At 40.7% G+C, this 19,773-nt stretch overlaps 1 protein-coding gene across 1 annotated transcript in view; it reads left to right on the top strand.

The window, feature by feature from the left end:
* Window positions 1-17,882, top strand: part of ADAMTS12 (ADAM metallopeptidase with thrombospondin type 1 motif 12) — a 170,931-nt gene extending 153,049 nt beyond the window's left edge. Inside the window, exons 20-24 of the mRNA XM_086770225.1 lie at window positions 5,988-6,140; window positions 9,220-9,393; window positions 11,031-11,177; window positions 12,643-12,796; window positions 14,931-17,882. Of these exons, the coding sequence (XP_086626351.1) occupies window positions 5,988-6,140; window positions 9,220-9,393; window positions 11,031-11,177; window positions 12,643-12,796; window positions 14,931-15,166 (864 nt within the window). The 3' untranslated portion in view covers window positions 15,167-17,882. The remainder of the gene's footprint in view (window positions 1-5,987; window positions 6,141-9,219; window positions 9,394-11,030; window positions 11,178-12,642; window positions 12,797-14,930) is intronic.
* The last annotated feature ends 1,891 nt before the right edge of the window (window positions 17,883-19,773 follow it).

The raw sequence follows: 19,773 nt of genomic DNA, 5'->3' as shown, positions 1-19,773 counted from the left end.
TCAGAGGCATTTGGACCATGCCCTTAACAACATGCTTTAACTTTTGCTCAGCCCTGAAATGGTCAGGCAGTTGGACTAGATGATCATTGTAGGTCCCTTCCAATGGAAATATTCTCTACTATTCTCTTCTATTCTGTTCTATTCTATAACTCTTGGATGACTATGACATTCAGGTTTTACTATAACCAGAAGTATCTCGAAGAGTTTTGTTTTAGAATCCAGCAAAAAAATTAAGCTATTAGATGAATCCTGGAGACACCAGGGTTCAGATAAGTATATAACACAAGTTGGCTGTAGATGTGCTATTATGTTCTAACTGTCACTTACATATAATTTCTCTCTAAATTATATGTGTTTTCTAACTTAGTACGTGACCAGGGTCATGTAGGTAAGCTAGCTTTATTACTGTATAGAACATTAATACCATGGATACGTAAACATATTTTTAGTTGGCTGTTAACATAACAGATTTTTGTGGTGCATTTCTATTTTGTCCCACCATCAGAGTTTGTATCCACCATTAAGCAAATGCCTCTGAACTCAGAGCAGCATTCAGCCTGGTAAAACCAGTTTGAATCTGCAAAGCAAAAGTAAGAATATTAATCCAAAGTTAAACTGATATATCTGGGGTTCATAATTTATTAAGCACATGCCCTAAGGGAGATACTGTAATATGGAATTATGCACCTTTGTTTGAAGTTTAGATTGTGTATTGGAACTGGGTTGTAGCAGTGGTAAAGTAAAAGCATTTTGTGTGGTTGGCACAGAAATTGTAAGAAAACAGTAACCTGAAATTTGAAAGAATATAAGTAGTCAGACCAGTGGTTATGGTTGTACAGTGTTCTTTGGATACAGCAGCTGGTGATTCCCGTGTTATACTATGTCTTGTTTGAATGTAGAAATGAACATATAATTTATCTGCATTAATGGCTGTGCCAAAATTAACTTTAATTTCTAAAGGTAATGAAGTTCAATCAGAACAGGTGTTAGCAGCCTGTAATAGTCACTTTCAAAGGCGCTGTCTTTCTGTTTGAGTAAATGAAACAAATATCTCTTACAGGGAGACTTAAAACTGTTTTGAGGTGTAAAGCACTTGGAAGATCCTTGATGTGAAAGGTGATGACTTCTCCCAGTTTCCCCTGATCTCTGGTCGTTACTGAATGGTTATAATACTTGAGTAACTTCTACTTTCTTGTGCAGGAGCAATATAGATTGCAAAGTTTTCTATGGCCTCAGGGAAGTGCTTACTGTTTTTTGTATATTGCTATTGACTTTACTGATACCCAGCATCAGGCTTTTTGACAGTTCAGTTTCTGTGCTGTTACCCTGCTGTGTCCTGAGAATGTAGTTACTGTGGAGTAAGGTCTGGTGAGAGGGCAGCAACCCAATTCTAGCAACTATAATAAGATAATATGGTCATCAGGGAGCCTACTCACATTTTACAAACTTCTATTTAATATCCTTCCCACTGTAATTTTTTTTTTTTTATGTAAACAGATTTCTTTTTATACTAATTGATTTTATATTCTTGAAATCATGATACCTGAAGTGAAAGATTCTGGTTTCTGAACAAATAACCTTATTTTTCTGATGGTCTTTTTAAACCAAGCTAATCAGTACAGCCAAGGTTCCAGATCTGGAAATCTCCTTGTGCTGATCTGCCTTTATGTCTCTGTATTGATGGAGAAGGCTATCGAAAGTCTGTTTCTCTGTATCTGTTTGCTCTTGGGTCTGCCTGACATGATGCAGGTTAATGGAAATGCAGGGCTAAAAAGGACAGCAAGAGATTACTTAGTGTATCCCGTGGCAGTGGGGTTAAAGCACAGCTAGACCACCAAGATCCTGTAGGTGCCCTCTGGATGCAGCTGGTGGGTAGGACCCCTGCTCTGTCACCACCATATCAGCAGTTGTTCAGGACGTGGACTCCTGATGGCAGTCTGAAGTTTCATCTTGTGCCTTCCCCTGACCAGGTGAGAATGGCTTTAGCTTCCCTTGTTTAAGAGGGACAAGTGAAGCATTTCTTCCTGCGCATGCCCAAAGACCTGTATTTAGATCTGCTTGGGTGAAAGAGCCTACAAAAGAAAGTCCAGGCAAATGTTGTACTCTCAAGCACAGCACATCCTGAACAGAAGCAGAGATGCTACAGTCTGTCCTAGTCAGTCATTACCACTATTAGAAATATTTCACTTGTACATAACCAACATCTTCTGTACTGAAAATGAAGATTCTATTTTTATATGCATCCCATGGAAGATAACGGTCATCTTAATAGCTGGTTTGGGGTCTGAATTCTGAACAAAACCATTAGGTTATTTTCAGATTTTCCTTGTATTTTCTAAAGATCTGGTGACTTTGTTGTTGTCCTCTGGACTTGCTTCAGTTTTATCATATATTTCTTCATCAATGATGTTAATTGCAACACCAGCCGACATTTGGCAAATAAGATGGGATAATTGCTATCACTTTATATAGGACCGTCTTTCTGAATGTTGGGATGCAATTTGTCTTGTTTTGTAACCATCCCACTTTGATTTATCTAGTTTGTGGTCTGTTGTAAACTCTGGATCTCTTAATACAGTATTTCTAGATCAGCAGATGTTCTCCATTTTGTTTGGGGAGGAGTGTGTGTGTACATGAGTGTGTGTGTATATATATGTATGTGTGTATACAAAGTTCTACCTAAATGTCATATTTTGTAAAAGTTTTTGAATTTCAGCTTACTGTTTTCTTAAGGTTTTTCAACTTGGTGAGATGTTTTTGAATTCATACTATGTCCTCCAACATTCCTGCCAACTCTTACAACTTGGCATCATCTGCAAATGTTGTAAGTGCATGCTGTCTTTCATCATTCAGTTAGTTAATGAAAATACTGAAGAGAGCTTGGCTCTGGACAGAGCCCTGCCAGACCATATCAGAAATGTCTTTTCATTTTGACACTGAGTCACCAAGGACTGCTTTATTACAGTTTTTCAGTTAGCTGTGCGCCAGTCTTGTTATTTGTTCACCTAGACCATATTTCCGTCATTTGCTGAAAGTATGTGCTATGAGGTCGTGTAAAAATGCACATCATCAGCTGGCTGTCTATTTTCATTAAGCTAGGTACCCCCCTTACGGGAGGATATTAGACTGAAATGAATAATTTGTTCTAGATAGGTTCATGTGGACTGTTTTATTGCTTTATCATCTTGGTTAACATTTGCCATTTTCATCTTGGTTGTTTAATAACTTGCTTTTGTGTCATCTTGTGAAGTAAAGTTAGGTGTGGTGTTCCATTAGGCCACAGATATACCTCTTTCTTTTCCTAAAGGTAATTTGAAATACGTTCTTCTCTAATCCTCTGAAACTTTCCCAGTCTATTTTTAAAAATAATTTTCAACATTTCAAAATCTATTCAAGAACACTTGAATGAATATTGAGGTAAGATCAATACACTTGGTTTCACAGAACTGATTAAATCAATTAGAGGATAATTAATGCATCTAACTTTACTGTTCTTTAATGTTTTAGTAATCTTTTGCTATTCTCCTTCAAGTTATTGCTTCTTGTTAATGTGAAGCATGGCATATTAAACTTTTTTTTTTTTCAAATTTGAAGAAGAAAAGGTTGTGAAAAAGAGAATTTGTGGAATCTCTGTCCGTCCTTGGAGATATTCTGACGTCATCTGGGCAACTGGCTGTAGGTGGCCCTGCTTGAGCAGGGAGTGGGACAAGATGACATCCAGAGGTCCCTTCCAACCTCAGCCACTCTGTGATTCTTTAAATAAGCTGTTCTCTTTCTTATGAAATAAAAGTTTTGTATTTCCCCACACACCTTGATTCTAACATTCACTGAGCCTTTTTTTACTGTTTGTTACTTTTAATTCATTTTTAGTCTACAATTTTCTGACTTTCTTTGCTCTTTCTATTTACCTCCCTTTAGTAAAACTTCATCCATGTTTTTTGGGTAACATCTCCAAGACATTGATACGTCAAGGCTGCCATGTTTACCTAGATGAATCTCTTGCTGTGATATAGATATCTTCCTCTTTTAGTGACTGCCAATATTCTGAGATTTCTTTGCTCCTTAGAATATGTCTGTGCTAGTAAATAAATAGTGCTCAAGAATAGTCACAGTCACTGAGATGTGCTGGTGTGCCATGTCCCATAATCCTATTGACACTTAACCTCCCAAGGGAGAGTGCTAATTGAAGTAGGGCAAAACAGTGCCCAGTGACACCAGTGCCTCTGTCTGTAGCTTTGAACTTCTTTCCTATCACTTTCCCAGGTCATTCTGGGTAGTTGTTTTCCCTTTCTAAGTGCTTTCAGGGTACCAAAGATACCCCATTACCACCAGATCTGCTCATTCTGCCCCTCTGTATTGGTCATGAATGTCGCCTGCACCTACTCCCTCTGTAACAGACATTGACTGTGACAAGAGGAAGTCTTAGTTCCTCAGTGAAAAAAGGGAAGAGCAGTAAGCCTGCCTCTTAACTCTTCCTGAACTTCAGACCGAGTATATATATGTGTGTCCACCTTTGTGGGATGTGAAACCATGACCAAGAAAGCTAAATCTTTCTCCCAGTGTTATTTACAGCATCAGACCTTTCTTTCTTGTCTCTGTACCTGCACACAGCATTTCTTGAAAGAATCCTGCTGTGTTTCACATTCCTCAGACAACAATGTAAATCTTTGTAAGTGTGATCTGCCCAGCATTATCCCTGGAGCTTGAATGCTCAGAATAGAGCTTTGGTCAAAGACTGAGCAGCCCTTCAGTAAAGCCTTGGTGTTGTCAGACTGGTGTAGCAGGGTTGCGGGGAGCCATCAAACAGTCAGGGACCAAGGCAAGGACAGTCCATCTTCTTCAACAGACAAGTTTTCTTGGATGGATGTGTGACTATGCAAAACTGAACAGTGGTATGCAGTCCCCTTTAACAGGATCTTAGTGACCTCTTGGACAGATGTCCCAGCAACCTCGTAACCTGGAGATAGCATGCTGCAGAGGCCTTGCAGATTCACGCTTTTCATAATGTGCAATTTTTCAAAAATTCTTTGCCGTGACCATTAACAATTTTTCCATTTTTTCTGAATCTAGTAACAGCTCCATGTCTTCAGTGGTCTTTTTTTCCACAGCCTTAGCTTCAGCTTAGCTTTCCTTATCTTTCCAAGGACACTTACTCGGCTTTCCCTGTTTAACTCTCCCACTTCCGTTTAGGTAGTTCAAATCACACAATAGCAGTTGCTGTCTTCATTATTTTGCTGGCTTAATCCAAGGTTATTTATGCTGTTTGTTACGCCAGCTACAGCCTCCGAGGCGTGTGTTGGATTTGACTCTATGTGTTTAGCTCACTGTCGCTGCCTTTTTAAGGGAGAAAAAGGTAAATGAGTGTCTCCAGCCACTTTTCACCTCTTACTACTTTTATGATAGTGACTTTTCTGGTAAAGATTGTCCACTCTTGGGATCTGGACTGGCATGATCAATATTCTTTTACCTCAAACTCTAAAATCTTCCCAAATGTTGGAAACGCTTAGCCATCTCTGAATTAATGATTTCAGAAATCCATTTCCCAAGAGTCTCACACAGCTTAATTCAGGTTTTCAGCATCATGCATTCAATTTGCTGAATATCTCATCAGCAGTATTAGGGGTAGAGAGGGAACAGTGATGAAAACTGGATGCAATGACATTTTGCGTTGAATTCCCAAAGGTCACAGAAGGAAACAGGGGAGCAGCTGGTACAGGTATAGAATGTCTCAGTAAGCAGGAGTTTGCCAAAGAAGAGCAGTGCATAGTATGAGTCAGAATTCATATTTTCTTAACAAAGCAACAAAAAGCCCTCCTTCAGAACCTTAAGTAAGATTTAGGTGAATTTGACAACTTCTTTTGGGCATCTCAGATAATCTAAATAATCTGAAGAGGTTCTGGATATTTATATTTAGGTTCTTGGATTGTTTCTAGAATGATTTACTAACATTGAATTTGCCCTTGGGCACTCCTCTCACCCTTGTGCAGTGCTCTACCACCTGTGGAATAGGGGCTTTCTGGAGACATGTGGAGTGCAGCAGTGGGAACACATCTGACTGTCAGCACATGAAAAAGCCTGATCCTGCAAGAAAATGTTATCTTCGCCCATGTGCTAGCTGGAAAACAGGAAATTGGAGCAAGGTAACTTCATTCACAGATGTGTGTGAACAGTAAGCTTGCAACTTCAAAGAGTAGGTAGTTCTAAATACTTCATTTTAAAAATAATTATTTACTCAGTGAATGCATACATGATTCCCAGTTGACCATTCAGCACTAATTTACTAATTTCCTGACTAAGTTATTTATGGAAACACATCTGCTGTGAATTTTGTTCTTCTTGCATGGGATTATGCTCATTAACTCTTGCTTCTAGAGCTGAAGCAGGGCTCATCATTCGTATTCTATGGAGATCCTAGGACAAAGCTGTACATGTTTGTGTGCGGCTTCTTTTTGAACTCTGCCTCCAGAGGCATATCCTAATTTTAAAAAGCAAGTGGGAATTTGGGAAAGGCAGTCGGCATGTTCCTGTTCACTCTTGCTAGTGTCTATTCATCTCTGATGTGACAGAGATTCCCCATTCATATAACCTCTAAGTTTTACATTACAAAAACCAAAGAAAAAAATACTGGGGAGAGTGCTTGTTATGTCTAGGGTCTTATCTGGTCCTAGGTATGTACACCAACCCAGTCAAGAGGCAGAAGAATGTCCAAGGTGGTAAGTGGAACCCAAGGAATTGCGTTTGAGTTCTTTTTTGGTATTGTAAGATGTGTAATGAACACCTGGAGGGACTTTGGTGAATTCTTGAAGCTTGTTACATTTTGTCTTCATGCTCCCTAAAATTGGAGCTTCAAATGGAGGTTGATTTTTCAAGACTCAGAAGAGAAAAACTATAAAATTCTATTTGAAATAATGTTGATTTAATAAAGAAAAGGTAGATCTCTCAAACTTTCTCAATATATATCACTTTTGCAGACAATGTTGTTGCCATTGGACTAGAGGGCAGATTCATACAAATAAAGAGTCTGCAGAAAAGGTTGTAGTTACAAAACCTGTGCTATGTTGTTGAGCTCTTGAACATAGAATTGATTTGTACATGAAATACACACCTGTGTAGAAAGTCCAGGCAAGGCCAAGGCATTACACAACCACATTTAAGCCTTCAAAATTCAGTTGAAATACTGAATAGACATTCTGCAGCCCTACTTGCAGTAGGGCATATTTCACCTTCAGTTTTTCTTTATAAATGTTATTGTTACTGCAACAAGTTGATTATATAAGTCACAGAAAGTAGCTAGAAATCCGGTTTAATGAGAAAATATTATGGGAAACAAGTTTTTTAAAGTGTCGGTCCAGTTGTGAGGCTGGTTTGAGACAAAAGGCTTTTCCTAGCAGATTTCTGTTGTGGTAACCACCTTTATTTTCCAGCAATTGAACTATACAAACTTAATTTTAAAAATGGCTTTTTTTTTTGCTTTTGCAAGTGGCAATTGTTTTTCTTACTACTCGTTTCAAACATTTTTAAGGCACTGTTATCACAGCAAGATGGCTAAATTACCTTGCTAGTGCAGTAGAACTTTCTCTGTTCCTTTACTCTCATCTAATTCTTCCCCTCCCCTGAAAGAAAGGTGCTTCAGACCAGATCTTACAATCTGAGTTTAATACCAAATATAATTTGCATGTACTTGGGGGTTGTGTGTGTTCAGTTTCTTGCACAGTCACTTCTGTCCATTGTTTCTATCCAGAGGGACAGAAACTTTAGTGAACAGGAGTATGGACTCTCCTTCCATCCATCCTTCAGCTCCCAGGGGGAGTATTACATTCAGATTCCTCGTTCAACTGAAGAATGCTTATTTTTGCAAAGGAGAACAGCATCAGTTGTTATATTGCATTGTGGCAGTAAAGATGAAAGCTGATCTGAGGTTATTCAGCGGTGTTGGCAGAATTTGCTTTAATTCTGGATGAAGACAAAATAATTAAATGTATATTTGTCCTTGTCCTTGGGGTAGCAAATTCAGTTCTTCCTTAACAGCAGGAGAAGTCCTGGACTTTGTTATCTGGGGACAGAACCTGGTGCTGTTGCATGAGGCTTTGGAGCAAGCTCTGGGGAGAAACAGGAGGCTGGAAGGGCTCTCTTGGCTTGCTAGTAGTGCTCCAAGCTGAAAAGCGATTTCATAGGCTGTAAGCAAGGCTCAGGGTGTCTCCTGTTCCCTTACACCCAGGCTGCTTTTGGGGTATGGATCGTCCTGGTGCCACAGAGGAGCAAGGAAGGTAAGGGTGGGAACTGCTGCTGTGGGCTGCATTCTCTATCTCCCAGTGGTATCAGCAGCAACTCAAGTATATGGGCTAAGACAAGGAGCAGTTTTGCCAGCCTGATCAATCTGCAGCCATGGACACCTACCTCTTCCACAGCTGAATGAGAAATCAACTGGTGCAACTGTTCCTCTTCCTCCCTCCCTCCCTCAGAAACAACTAAAGAACTGATAATTTCACTGCATATGTGATCCTTTTTTTTTTGTATTGTTGCATTATGACTCTTTCACAATTACAGTTTTGGAAATAGCTGGCAAGATTTCCTAATTACATATGCATCCATGTTAGCCTGCAGAAGAGGAGGCTCCCGGGAGACCTGATAGCGGTCTTCCAGTACCTCAAGGGGGCCTACAAGAAAGATGGGGAGAGGCTGTTTAGTAGGGCCTGTTGCGATAGGACGAGAGGTAATGGTTTTAAAATAGAGGGGGGTAGATTTAGATTGGAAATTAGGAAAAAATTTTTTACGATGCGGGTTATAGAACACTGGAACAGGTTGCCCAGAAAGGTGGTGGAGGCCCCATCCCTGGAAGCGTTCAAGGCCAGGCTGGATGAGGCTCTGAGCAACCTGACCTAGTCAGGGATGTCCCTGCTCCTTGCAGGGGGGTTGGAGTAGATGACCTTTGAAGGTCCCTTCCAACCCTAACCATTCTATGATTCTATGATTCTATGATTAATGGATATTCCAGTGAAGAAAAGGAAGTATTTATATGGTGTGTTCTGATCTGCTGTGATCGGAAAACCACAGTGCTTAAGCCTAACAACAGATTGTTGTTAGTGGTAAACTGGAAATTCCCTCTGGGAGTCAGGATGCTCAAAGCTCAGGCCAGACCTCCTCTTTTGTGACTGGGGAAAGGACAGCCCCTCAGCAGAGCATCATTTGGAGATGTCCCTCTTTCTGTTTTGTGAACAGTGCTCTGCTAACTGCAACGGCGGTTTCAAAACCCGAGATGTTCACTGCATTGATATTAGTGAAAAGCGACTTCTCAGACCTTTTCATTGCCAATTACTCGGATATAAACCACAGCTCAACACTAGCTGTAACCTGGAGCCTTGCTTGCAGTGGCATGTGGAGCCCTGGAATGAGGTATTGTTCTTTAAAAGAAGCTTTGGGAATGAGTAGTTAGCTGTCAATTAACGTTAGGTGAACTTGTACTCAAAGGAAGATGCACAGCTAGTACCGCTCAAAGGTTCAGAAGTTACAGCAAAAATTATCATAGACATTTGTAAGACTTCCTAGAATCATTCCTAAGATTGCACGTGATGCATAGGTAGAGCTGTCAGATACCATACCCTAAAACAGAGAAGCAGATGGCCTGGAAGATTTGTTTTAGCTATCCTAGTGGATCCATAAACGTGATTAATTCAGATTGATTCCTTTTGCTGCCATTTTATTGTTGCTTTCTCATTATGATTAATTTAGAATATCCCTTTACACTTTTGGACTGGTATTTTATGGGCCAGAGACTGAGGTCAGACATAAGATAAATCTGACTTTTGGGTCACTTGGTAATATAATTCTGTGCCAACAAACTTTCCTAGGCAGCCAGGCACATACTTATGTCAGCTAAAGCATGTGGTCTGGTTACATTTTGGTGTTTGCTTCCACTCAAAGCAGCTTTGAAGAAAGCACCACAGTGTTTGCAGCACTGTGGACATGATGCTTTTGGATTTTAAGGGAGGTGTTCACATTGCTTTCTTACAGGACACTGTAAGGAAGCAGGGTCAGACCTGCAATAAGGAGGAGACCTCATCCTGTGTGCAGTATCTGGGTTTCCTGTCAGAGCAGTCAGCAAGGGTTGACAAATAAGAGTAACCAAATGATTGTACTTGTTTGCCACTTAAAATATCTTGCAAAAACACTTGTCCAGCCTTGGCAGTTGTCTTGATTCAGAATATATTGGATAGAATTGGATTGAAAAGATTCATTTATCAGATGTCAACTCTGGTCCTCTGTCTGTAGGGATGCAGTTCCTCACAGGACAAGAACAATGCATTATTTAAAGTATATATGGTGCCTTTGGCGCCTTGTTTCATGTCAGAGTAGGAAATTTGGAGTGTATTTCAAGGCTCTACTGCAGATATAGTGAATAATAGTAAAAAATCAGTTGGTAAGTAATAATAGACTAATAGAATGTGGACAAAAGAATGTTTAAAGAATAACCTGCGTTTAAAGAATAACCTCTTTGTATGATGCTTTTATTGCCAAATAGTTAATTCATTATAAGCATTGGGTGACTTTTAATGTCCCCAAATGCCTCATAAAAATGAGATGTTGCATCTCATGAACTTGCAGTGTCTTCCGTGTAAGTAGCAGATTAATCCTGCAGATATGTGCCTTCTAGTCTCATTCCTATTAAGGAAGTAACTGTTGCTGGTGGTGCTGCATGAGGAGTTCTGTGTTGCCACTTCTGTGCTGTCCTATACTCCTTGCATTTATACATGTCAGGGGCAGCTTTATACAAAGTATTTTGGACTAGTCATAGCTTCTTCCCTGTCTCTTTCCAAGCATATAGTGAAATACAATACATCTGGACTGTATGGCTTGGTTAACAGGCTACCCTGTACGTCTTTCTAAATGACATGGGTCAGTGACATGCTTCTTGTTACCTGTGGCTCCACATTTCTAAATGAATAACATTTCTTACTGTCTTTGTGGTGTATCTCTGGATTCTCATCCATTCCCACCTCTCTTCTCATGGGTTTGTGCACCTCTTTTGTTAGTGTTCAAGAACATGTGGTGGTGGCCAGCAAAAACGACGTATCTACTGCCCAGAAGGTGGCTACTGTGACTGGAAAAAAAGACCTGATGCCATTGCATCATGTAACAGGCAACCTTGTACGCAGTGGATTTACCAGGCATGGGGTCCGGTAGGATTCAGTTCTTTTTTATTTTATAAAAGAGGTGGGGGGTGGGGAGCAGGGAGCAGGCAGGCAGACAGACAAGGGCATGACCCTTGCAGCTTTGTCAAATATTGGACTTCCCTACACAAACAGAAATTCTGAGTTTTGACAAATAGCCTTCTACTTTGGCTGTTAATTGACAAATAAGGGGTGTATTTTTGAGGAACCTTCCAGTGTCTGCAATATATGTTTAGTTATAAAGAAACTGGTATATCTAATAAACCTTTTCCTCCAGTTTCCTTGATAAACCTATTCATACATTACAAATAGTCCTCACAGCAGAAGCAAACATTGAAAGAACACCAAAAGCCAGGAGCCACAAATAAGGAAATAATGGAGAGTAATTTAGCACAGAAAATTTAATAAGTTGGTTTTGACACAAAGCCATTAGATGGGATATGAGTATAATGTAATGTAGAGTTAGTGTAACTGACACTTAAATATGGAAGTGAAAATGTTGGGAAATGCATAACATAAGCAACTGAATACCAAAATGTGTAGCACCTATTTTACTGATTTATTAATCCCATTTATTTCACTTTATAAAAAAACCTGTTTAAACATTAATCTAAGATTGCTGCAAGAGTACCTAAGATCTTTTAATGTACTTCACACCCATAATACTGTGTCTTACACACAGGGATACACATTAGAGAAAGGATAATTTGCAGAAAAATTAAAGAGGTACCAGTCCTGTCTTCATCTCTTGCACTTCATTAGCTGACATTCTGTATCTGTTGGAGTATTTATCTTGCTGGCCACTATTTATGTGAAGAAAAGAAGAATTTAAAATTAACTGGAATTATCAGACACTCTGAGATGTCAGAAGAATTAAATACATTTACAGGATAGTACAGGAATATGTTTTGAAAATGTTCTTTTTTTATGGCCATCTGTATGCAGTAAGAGCAAGCAGCTGGCAATTGTTTTGTGGTCGTAAAGAAAGGGTAACTACAGTGTAAATGTCACTAAGAAAAAACATCTCACTGAACTTTTTTGAGATCTTCAGCTCGGTCATTTCTAGACCTAACATTGGAATTTATTATTCATGTTTAATTTAGATGGTGAGAAGACACAGGAAACAAAAAATGTCAGTGTGTGGTACTGACTTGGATTACAGCTCTCTTACTTCGTAAGACTGGCATTTCAGATCATCCTCCTTCTCTGTAGAAAGCAGTCCTCTTACAGCATCTTGGAATGTGTAACCAGGGTATTTGTGCTATTTACTCCTCCACTGTATCGTGCCAAATCTGGCCATGATGCACCAGGGAGAGGTCTGGATGGAGAACACAGCACACAAAGTACTTTAGTGTCACTGGTTCCGTATCACATGGCATTTTTAGCTTTCTCTCACATTACACCTCAAATATTGGCATTTTACAAAATGTTCGTGTAAAATAATTTTATATCTGTTAAAATTACTGTCTTTCAGTGCACTGTTTCTTGTGGAGGGGGCATTCAGCAAAGAACTGTGAAGTGCAAGAATGTAGAAACTAATGAAACTGAAGATGACAGTATGTGTGTGGATAAACCGAAGCCCATAGAGTATCAGAAATGCAATCTGCAGGACTGCAGGAAAAGTACAGGTATGATAATACACGTGCGTCAGACGATCTCCAAAAAGCTCTCCGTTTGTGCTGAGATTCTGAACAAACTGGGAGCCAACCCAATTTATTAGCTTGTTGTAAATAGTACAGGCTCAATAATTATAGGTCAGGATAACCTCCTACTGCTCAGCTGCACTGCTGGCAGAATCATATTGTCATGTTCTCCAGCTCTACTGACCTTCTGTTGCCATGATGAGGAATGCAGTTCTTTGAGCATGCATCCCCTAATTTATGATGCCAGAACTAAATGAATAGGTCTGCTCCTATTCACCTGGTTTAGGTAACTCACAGGCTGCTTTAAGGCTGTGGAAGGACATGCTGTGCGTCCAAACAAATGACATTTCTTAAGATGAATATTCCTATGGGAACTGAAAATTCTGGACTGGGAGTGCAACCAAGCAAAGTGAGACAGACACTAAGAAAAATCTGACTGGCAGTGAACCCAGACACAGTCTTGGCACTGTGAATTCAGTGTCCCACAGAATGAGACTGTCTCTGAAATGAAGAGATGGAGAGAAGTCCTCTTGTGACTCAGGGTGTCCTGTACCTCTCTCCTTCAAGGGTTCAGGAGCCCAGTTGTGTAGATGGCAGTAGCCCAGTGGCAGGGGAGGGAGAAAGCTTACGGACAGGTATCTTTATCCCTGTTTGTGACAAACACAAAGTGGAGTGGCACCTGAAGCTCTGTAGTTTGTGTACTGCAGTATCCAGGAGGTACCCTCCGGTAAGAACAGCAACAGCTCAAGAGTCCTGCTGGAAGAGACTTCAAAGCACTTTTGGAGAAGGATTCTTCCCTCTTAGCAAGTCAGCAGTAAGAGTCCAGTCTGGCAGTGAGTGAAGAGGTTGACTCCTGAGGGCAGTGCAGATCATCACTCCTCTTGCTCTTCAGAGATCTCTAGCACATGCTTTGCGCCAGGGTTAAATTAGTCTGCTTATCTTCTGTCCCTCTCGTGTTCAGAAAGACAGACTTAGATAAATATTACCTACATAGATCAGTAAAGGGTCAGTAGAACATAAGAAATGCCATACTGGGTAGACCGATGATCCATGCAGCCCAATATTGTGTCTCCAGCAATGGCTTTAGGAGGTGCTACTTCAAGAGAATACAGGCGCTTAGTCCTTTACTGTGATTCATTTCCATAGTATTCCTCCAGCATTCCCAACTTACATATTAGGACTATTAAAGGCACCCCTTTTAGTGCCTCTTAGTTTAAATTTATGGAACTTCTTCCATGAATATGTTGCATCCCTTTTTGCCTCTGTGGTGCTGTCTCCTTCCACCCTCTCCGGTGGCAGCAAGTTGCAGAGGTTCACAGCAGGCTGTGAAAAGAAGTGCTTTTATCTGGTTTAAACTATATTTATATTAGTTTCATTGAGTTTCCCCATTTCTAATGTTGAGGGATTTGCTGAATAGCAGCCTTGTGTTTGGCTAATCCACCACCTTCCTGCTTTTGCAAACCTTGACTCTCCCCCCAGCCATCTCATCTTGCAGCTGAGGATTTTTAATATCTAATATTTTGTCATATCTAACTAAATCTGTCACATCTCAGTTTATTAAAGCCATTACAGACCTATCAGAACCATAATACAGACAGTACCAGTCCCTGGCTCATTCTGGTGCTGCAGAAATTGAAGCGTAGTCAAGCTGAACAGGTAGCTGCACATGCCTTGTCTGTGCTTTTCTGCCTGCCTTGCATGGCTTGGCAGTATGCTCCAGCCCGTTGCACTTGTATTAAATGCTCTGTTAGAAGCACACAAAAGTGCCAGACGCACAGTTGCTATACTTCCTCTGGCAGTTCTTAAAAGCAGAAACATTAAAGTGGAAAACATAGATCAGCTATGTCAGACGCAAAACTAAAGCCTCACTGAACAGCAGTAAAAGAGTGCTGTATTTTCTAAGACAGAAGGTCAAGTGATGTTTAATAGGACCTGTTCACTTAAAAGTCCTAAAATTTCAGGGAGACCAAGCTGATCTGTAACGTAGAGGAAGAGAAGACCATCATAAATAAGAGCCTTAACAGGCCTGACTGTCTGGCATAAAGCAGTTTAAAGTTCTAGTAATACAGGTAATTTGTCAGCAAAATATGGCTAATTCTTCTCATCTTCTCCACCATAGGGCTACCCTGCAGCAAAGACCAGCTGTCCGTTCACTTCTGCCAGAGGCTGAAAGGCATTGGCAAGTGCTTGCTGCCGTCCATACAGACTCAGTGCTGCTTCACGTGTAGACAGTCCCGAATTCGTAACAAAGCAAGATACTGGGATCAGCGAGGACTCAAACAACAAAATTACACTAAATCTAGAAGAAAATCACCTCAAAATCAAGAAAATGACAACCAAGCTGCTCGGCACTAGCTATTTTTAATGTAGTTGCTTTGAGTAGGGCTTCTGTTTACAGGTTTTATTTTCCTTCTTTTTTTTTCTGAACCGTCCAACATAAATGGAAATCTGTGATCAAAACTGAGAAAACACATCCCTTAGGGTTATCAGTCCTAATTTACTGCTTGAAGTTTTTCTCTGTAATAGTCCAAAATTTGTAACATGAATTGCAATGTGCCAGCAGCTAGTAATTCTTAGGCATGTGTAGTGGCTAGAAACAAGCTTGCAAGAATTTTTGGATTTTTTTTTAAACTGAATGTTTTACTTGTTCTTGTTCCATCTCTTTGCCAAAACCCACTTGAAACAGCAGCACCACTTACTTAAGTGTGCTGAGTGAAGGTGGCTGACAGGGCAGCAGACACAGACCTGCACTGTGGGCCAGATCCCTCTATGCTCACTCATTTTTCTCTTTTTAGGAGTCAAGGTGAAGTGGCAGTGTTTCTCTAAATTGTTTGCTCACTTCATAAATTTAAAAGCAGAGCTTTATAATAGCTGTTTATGATATGCAGGCCAAATTGAAACATTGAGTTTTTCAAAACAAAAAATGTTCATTTAGTACTCGATTGAACCTCTAAAGGATACCTCAGCAGTAGCCTGTGCTGGCCAGTTTTCTCCTGCTGCAAATGTCTTGCTCTAACTTAAAAACCCCACCAAATCTGCAATGTTAAGTTCACAAATAAGTTCTAAGCAACATTTCTTGGTACCGTGAAAGCAAAGCTGTTTGCATCTACTATCTTCAGTGATGGAGCTATCATTTAATCTAGTATCTCCTAGTAGAGTGTAAGCCCACATCTGCAAGAGTACTTTAATCACGTCACTCACAGCAGACTTTTCCTGTGGTGCAAATCCTTGGTAGTAGTGAGGGTGAGGGCACCTGGGACAGGAGTCTGAGACCCAGAGTATCTGTGTAGCTCTGGACCTCAGGCATTAGGAGAGCACGAGCCAAGTAGCTTATCTGTTTTGCTATTGAAGAAAATGGCAGAACAAACTTTAGGGAGACCAGACTGGACTCTTTGAAGCAAAACCAGGCATTTTCAGAAGAGCTGGGCAGAGTCTGACATTTAGATTCCTTTAAAATTCAGTAGGATTTGGAGACCTTGGTTCTTTGTGCTCTTTTGAAAATCTCAGATTTACTCCCTAGCTACCTGATAATTTGAGATTGTAATACAAGGAAATGTCATATTTTATGCAATACAGAGTGACATAGCCATGAATCCAAGTATCACTATAGTTACAGAGCTATGACTAGCAAAAGCTCTATTTCTAGACAGACCTTTATGAAAGTTAATAGAAATATTTGTGTCTGGCTATAACGTATTAACCTAATGAAGGCCACAAGTCTAATTGTCCTTTTTAATAGGTTTGTGACCTTTGGCTAAAGACTCACTTCTTCACTTGAAGTCTCTGTGAGTTCAGAGCAGCATGGTAAGGTTAGATTTATTAACCTCTCTGATGGCAATATAACCCCAGTTATAGGTGCTGATAAAACTTTAAATCCACTCTTAAAAATATGGTGCTACTGTAACAGATGTTGGGGATAACTTACAATGGTGCATGTGCATGCATGTGTGTACACAGCATACCTGCACATAAAATAATACGTGTCTATGGTGTTGCTGGCCAATGCCAGACATAGTGCTTTTAAAGTTTCACAGTGTGCTTACGTCCTTCTGAGGTCCTGAATGGCTGCTGACCCTTTGAGCATAGAAATCTGGGCAGGTCTATTCCACTGGACGCAAAAGTACTGAATCATGTGAAGGAGTGGAGGTGTCCCATCTGATTCAGGAAGCATTTGGGCAAGGCTTGGCCTCAGGCTGCTTTGTGCAGAGCCTGTACTGCTACATCCAAGGCAGTTCTCTGATGGTCAAACAACCTAGAGTGGTGGACAGTGTGCAGATGCTTCTGATGTTCCTGGAAGCATCTCCTAGGATTTGGGCATGACAAAGTTAGATTCAGTTCAGACTCAAGACTCTTCTGTGCTCGGAGGTACCTGCAATGTTTTATCCACAGAGGTCAGCAGAAGTGAGCCATATGTGGGCTAATAAGAAAGGAGCTGAGTGAGTGGAGGTGGGAATAGAAGTGTCTGGTGGGGTTGTCCCTTCCGGTACTCCTTATGGCTAGTGTGGAGTAAAACCATTTCTGGCTTCATTGTTTTCTTCAGGGAGCTGTAATTTCATTTGAAATTGATAAAAGTGAATAAATTATATTATGGATATTAATCAAAATAATCTTTCTACCCAGGGAAGCACAGTCATCACTGTTGCTCAGCCTAAAACTTTAGGGAAAAGACTGTAACAACATGATCTGTTTTAATAGAGCAGTGCCACTGCTGTATTTTACCTAAGTTCTTACATCGCATTCATCAGCCTAATAACTCCTCTATGCTCCTGATATATGCAGTCGTCTCTCCCATCCGTTTAGCAAGATTTCTTTCTTATGACGTAACTCTTTTAATGTAAAGGTGGATTTATGATCATAACCCAGATGGTCACTATTCCCAAAACTAATTATTAAGTGCAGAGGCATAATAACATTATATTGTCATATTAGCCTGAGACACATCAGGTTCAACAGGTGCTCAAGAAAAAAAAATGTGTATTTGGCACATTCACTGCTTATTCTAACATTTCAAGGTTTAAAATCAAACTCTGATGATGTATTTGTTTCAAGCTTCAATAAATGGCATTGCTTATGTCTGGTGTCTCTGGTATTTTATGTTTCCAGTGCAAGAAGATTCGTAAGATGGAATTCCGAGGAAAAAAACCTTAGAAAGTATCTTTTCTATGCCAGGGAAAGCCTCATCGTTGAGGTATTTTGTTGCTTGATATTCCAGCATAAAAGAGATCATTAAAAAGGGTGAGGGAAAAAGTAATGGGACAAAGCAAGGTGCTAAGTGAAAATTAATAGGCTTACTTATTTCCTAAGATGGCATCTTACCACTTCTCATCCAAGCAGATGTGCCTTGGCTCCTTGGCAGCAGATGTGTGCATGTCTACTATGTCTACAGTGGCATGTATTTGTTTTCCTGAGCAGTTGTATACAATATGATCATACCCACTCTTCCACTCCCCTTGCCCCTTAGAATCTTTTCAGTACTCAAGTTTGTAAGTCCTGATGATGCCTGAAAACCTAATCACACTAACCATATTCCTTGCCTTGCAGCGCAGGAGCACAGGCATTGCAGTTAGTCATACATGCTTGGGTAGGGAGCACCATCAAGCTTGCACTCGGTTACCAAACTCCATCCATGCATCCATCCATGGATTCAGCCTTGTAACACCTATGGAAGTTGCAGGAAGTTCCTCCTTCTTCCTGCACAAAGTTAGTGTGGATCTCCAGCCCACAGGGGCAGCATCCTGCAGAGGTGCTTTAAGGGAGAGGAATGAGTTGAATTGAGAAAGGAGTTGAAGCTCGCTCCACGTTGCGAAGGCAGCGAGCATTCAGTGAATGCACAGCACACAGCCTGACGAGCTGTTTCTGCTGTCTGCTGCGCTGTGTGGCATGGCTTGCTGCACTTCTTTGGCCTGGCCAAGCATGCAGCACCTACAAAAGGAACTGCCTTTTGGCTGCCTAGCCTCAGCTCGAAACGAAATCGGCATGCAGGGAAAATGCTGTGCTTGTGGCTCTAGTGATTCCCTCCATGATTTTAGTAGAAATAGTGTGCCTATAGTGTGGGTGGATTAGAGCAATCAGTTGTCTGTTTTCCCCCGTGACTTCTGTAGAAAAGCGGTTATCAGTCAGTGGGAGTACCAGTTTTATGGAATACATAAGAACTGCTTGATGTTACCCACGCTTAAGCAGAATTAAGTGTATGTAATGTAGATGTAGGCATCCAGGGATAGCTGCAGGGAGAAGTAAGCTGTACGTTTCATAAGTAATCACTGACTGTCTGCTAATTGTTGTATGTGCAACCTCCATCTGTCCATTCTACAAGTTGTTTCAGGACACTTTGAGATTCAGGACACTGCTCAGGACGACCCTAAATGTCACACGTAGTGACAGCAAACTCTACATCGCATGTGCCTCAAAGCGTCAGGTACCATCTTGCAACTCACTGACAAGATGGATGTTGGGCGTCTTCCTTCTCTAAGCCTTTCTGAGGCTGCTGGCTGCAAGGGTGAGTGTAGTGACAGTAGCCCTGCTGTGAACCAGCTCTGGGTAAGCCAGAGACCTAATGAGTGTCTTCATCATCAACCTGGAATAACTTACTTCTCCAGTTGAGTTTGACATAGGGTATTGGTGGCAAACACCTCTCTTCATTGGACTGACTGATCCAGTTGTGTTTACACGAACTCATTCTGGTACAAAATGGTGATTAATAAGAAGCATGGTTTATTGCTGCTGCCCAGCACTGCGGTCTCCCCAGCCCTTATGCCTGTGGGTGGTAGAATATGAGGAGCTCACACAGGGATATTGCTATTTCGGTGAGTGACTGATCCCAACCTCCTCCTTTCTCTAAATGAACAACTGCAGATATCTCCAGCACACCCAGAGGGATACGTTAGCCAAGGAGCATGAGTCTCTCCTGTGGACATGGTGGTGGCAACAGTGAGAGCCAGGAGTATGAGGTACTACAGTACCTT

This window comes from Chlamydotis macqueenii, chromosome Z, assembly GCF_036417535.1.
Source record: "Chlamydotis macqueenii isolate bChlMac1 chromosome Z, bChlMac1.mat, whole genome shotgun sequence".
Classification (NCBI taxonomy): domain Eukaryota; kingdom Metazoa; phylum Chordata; class Aves; order Otidiformes; family Otididae; genus Chlamydotis; species Chlamydotis macqueenii.
This window is presented reverse-complemented; position numbering and strand designations above follow the sequence as displayed.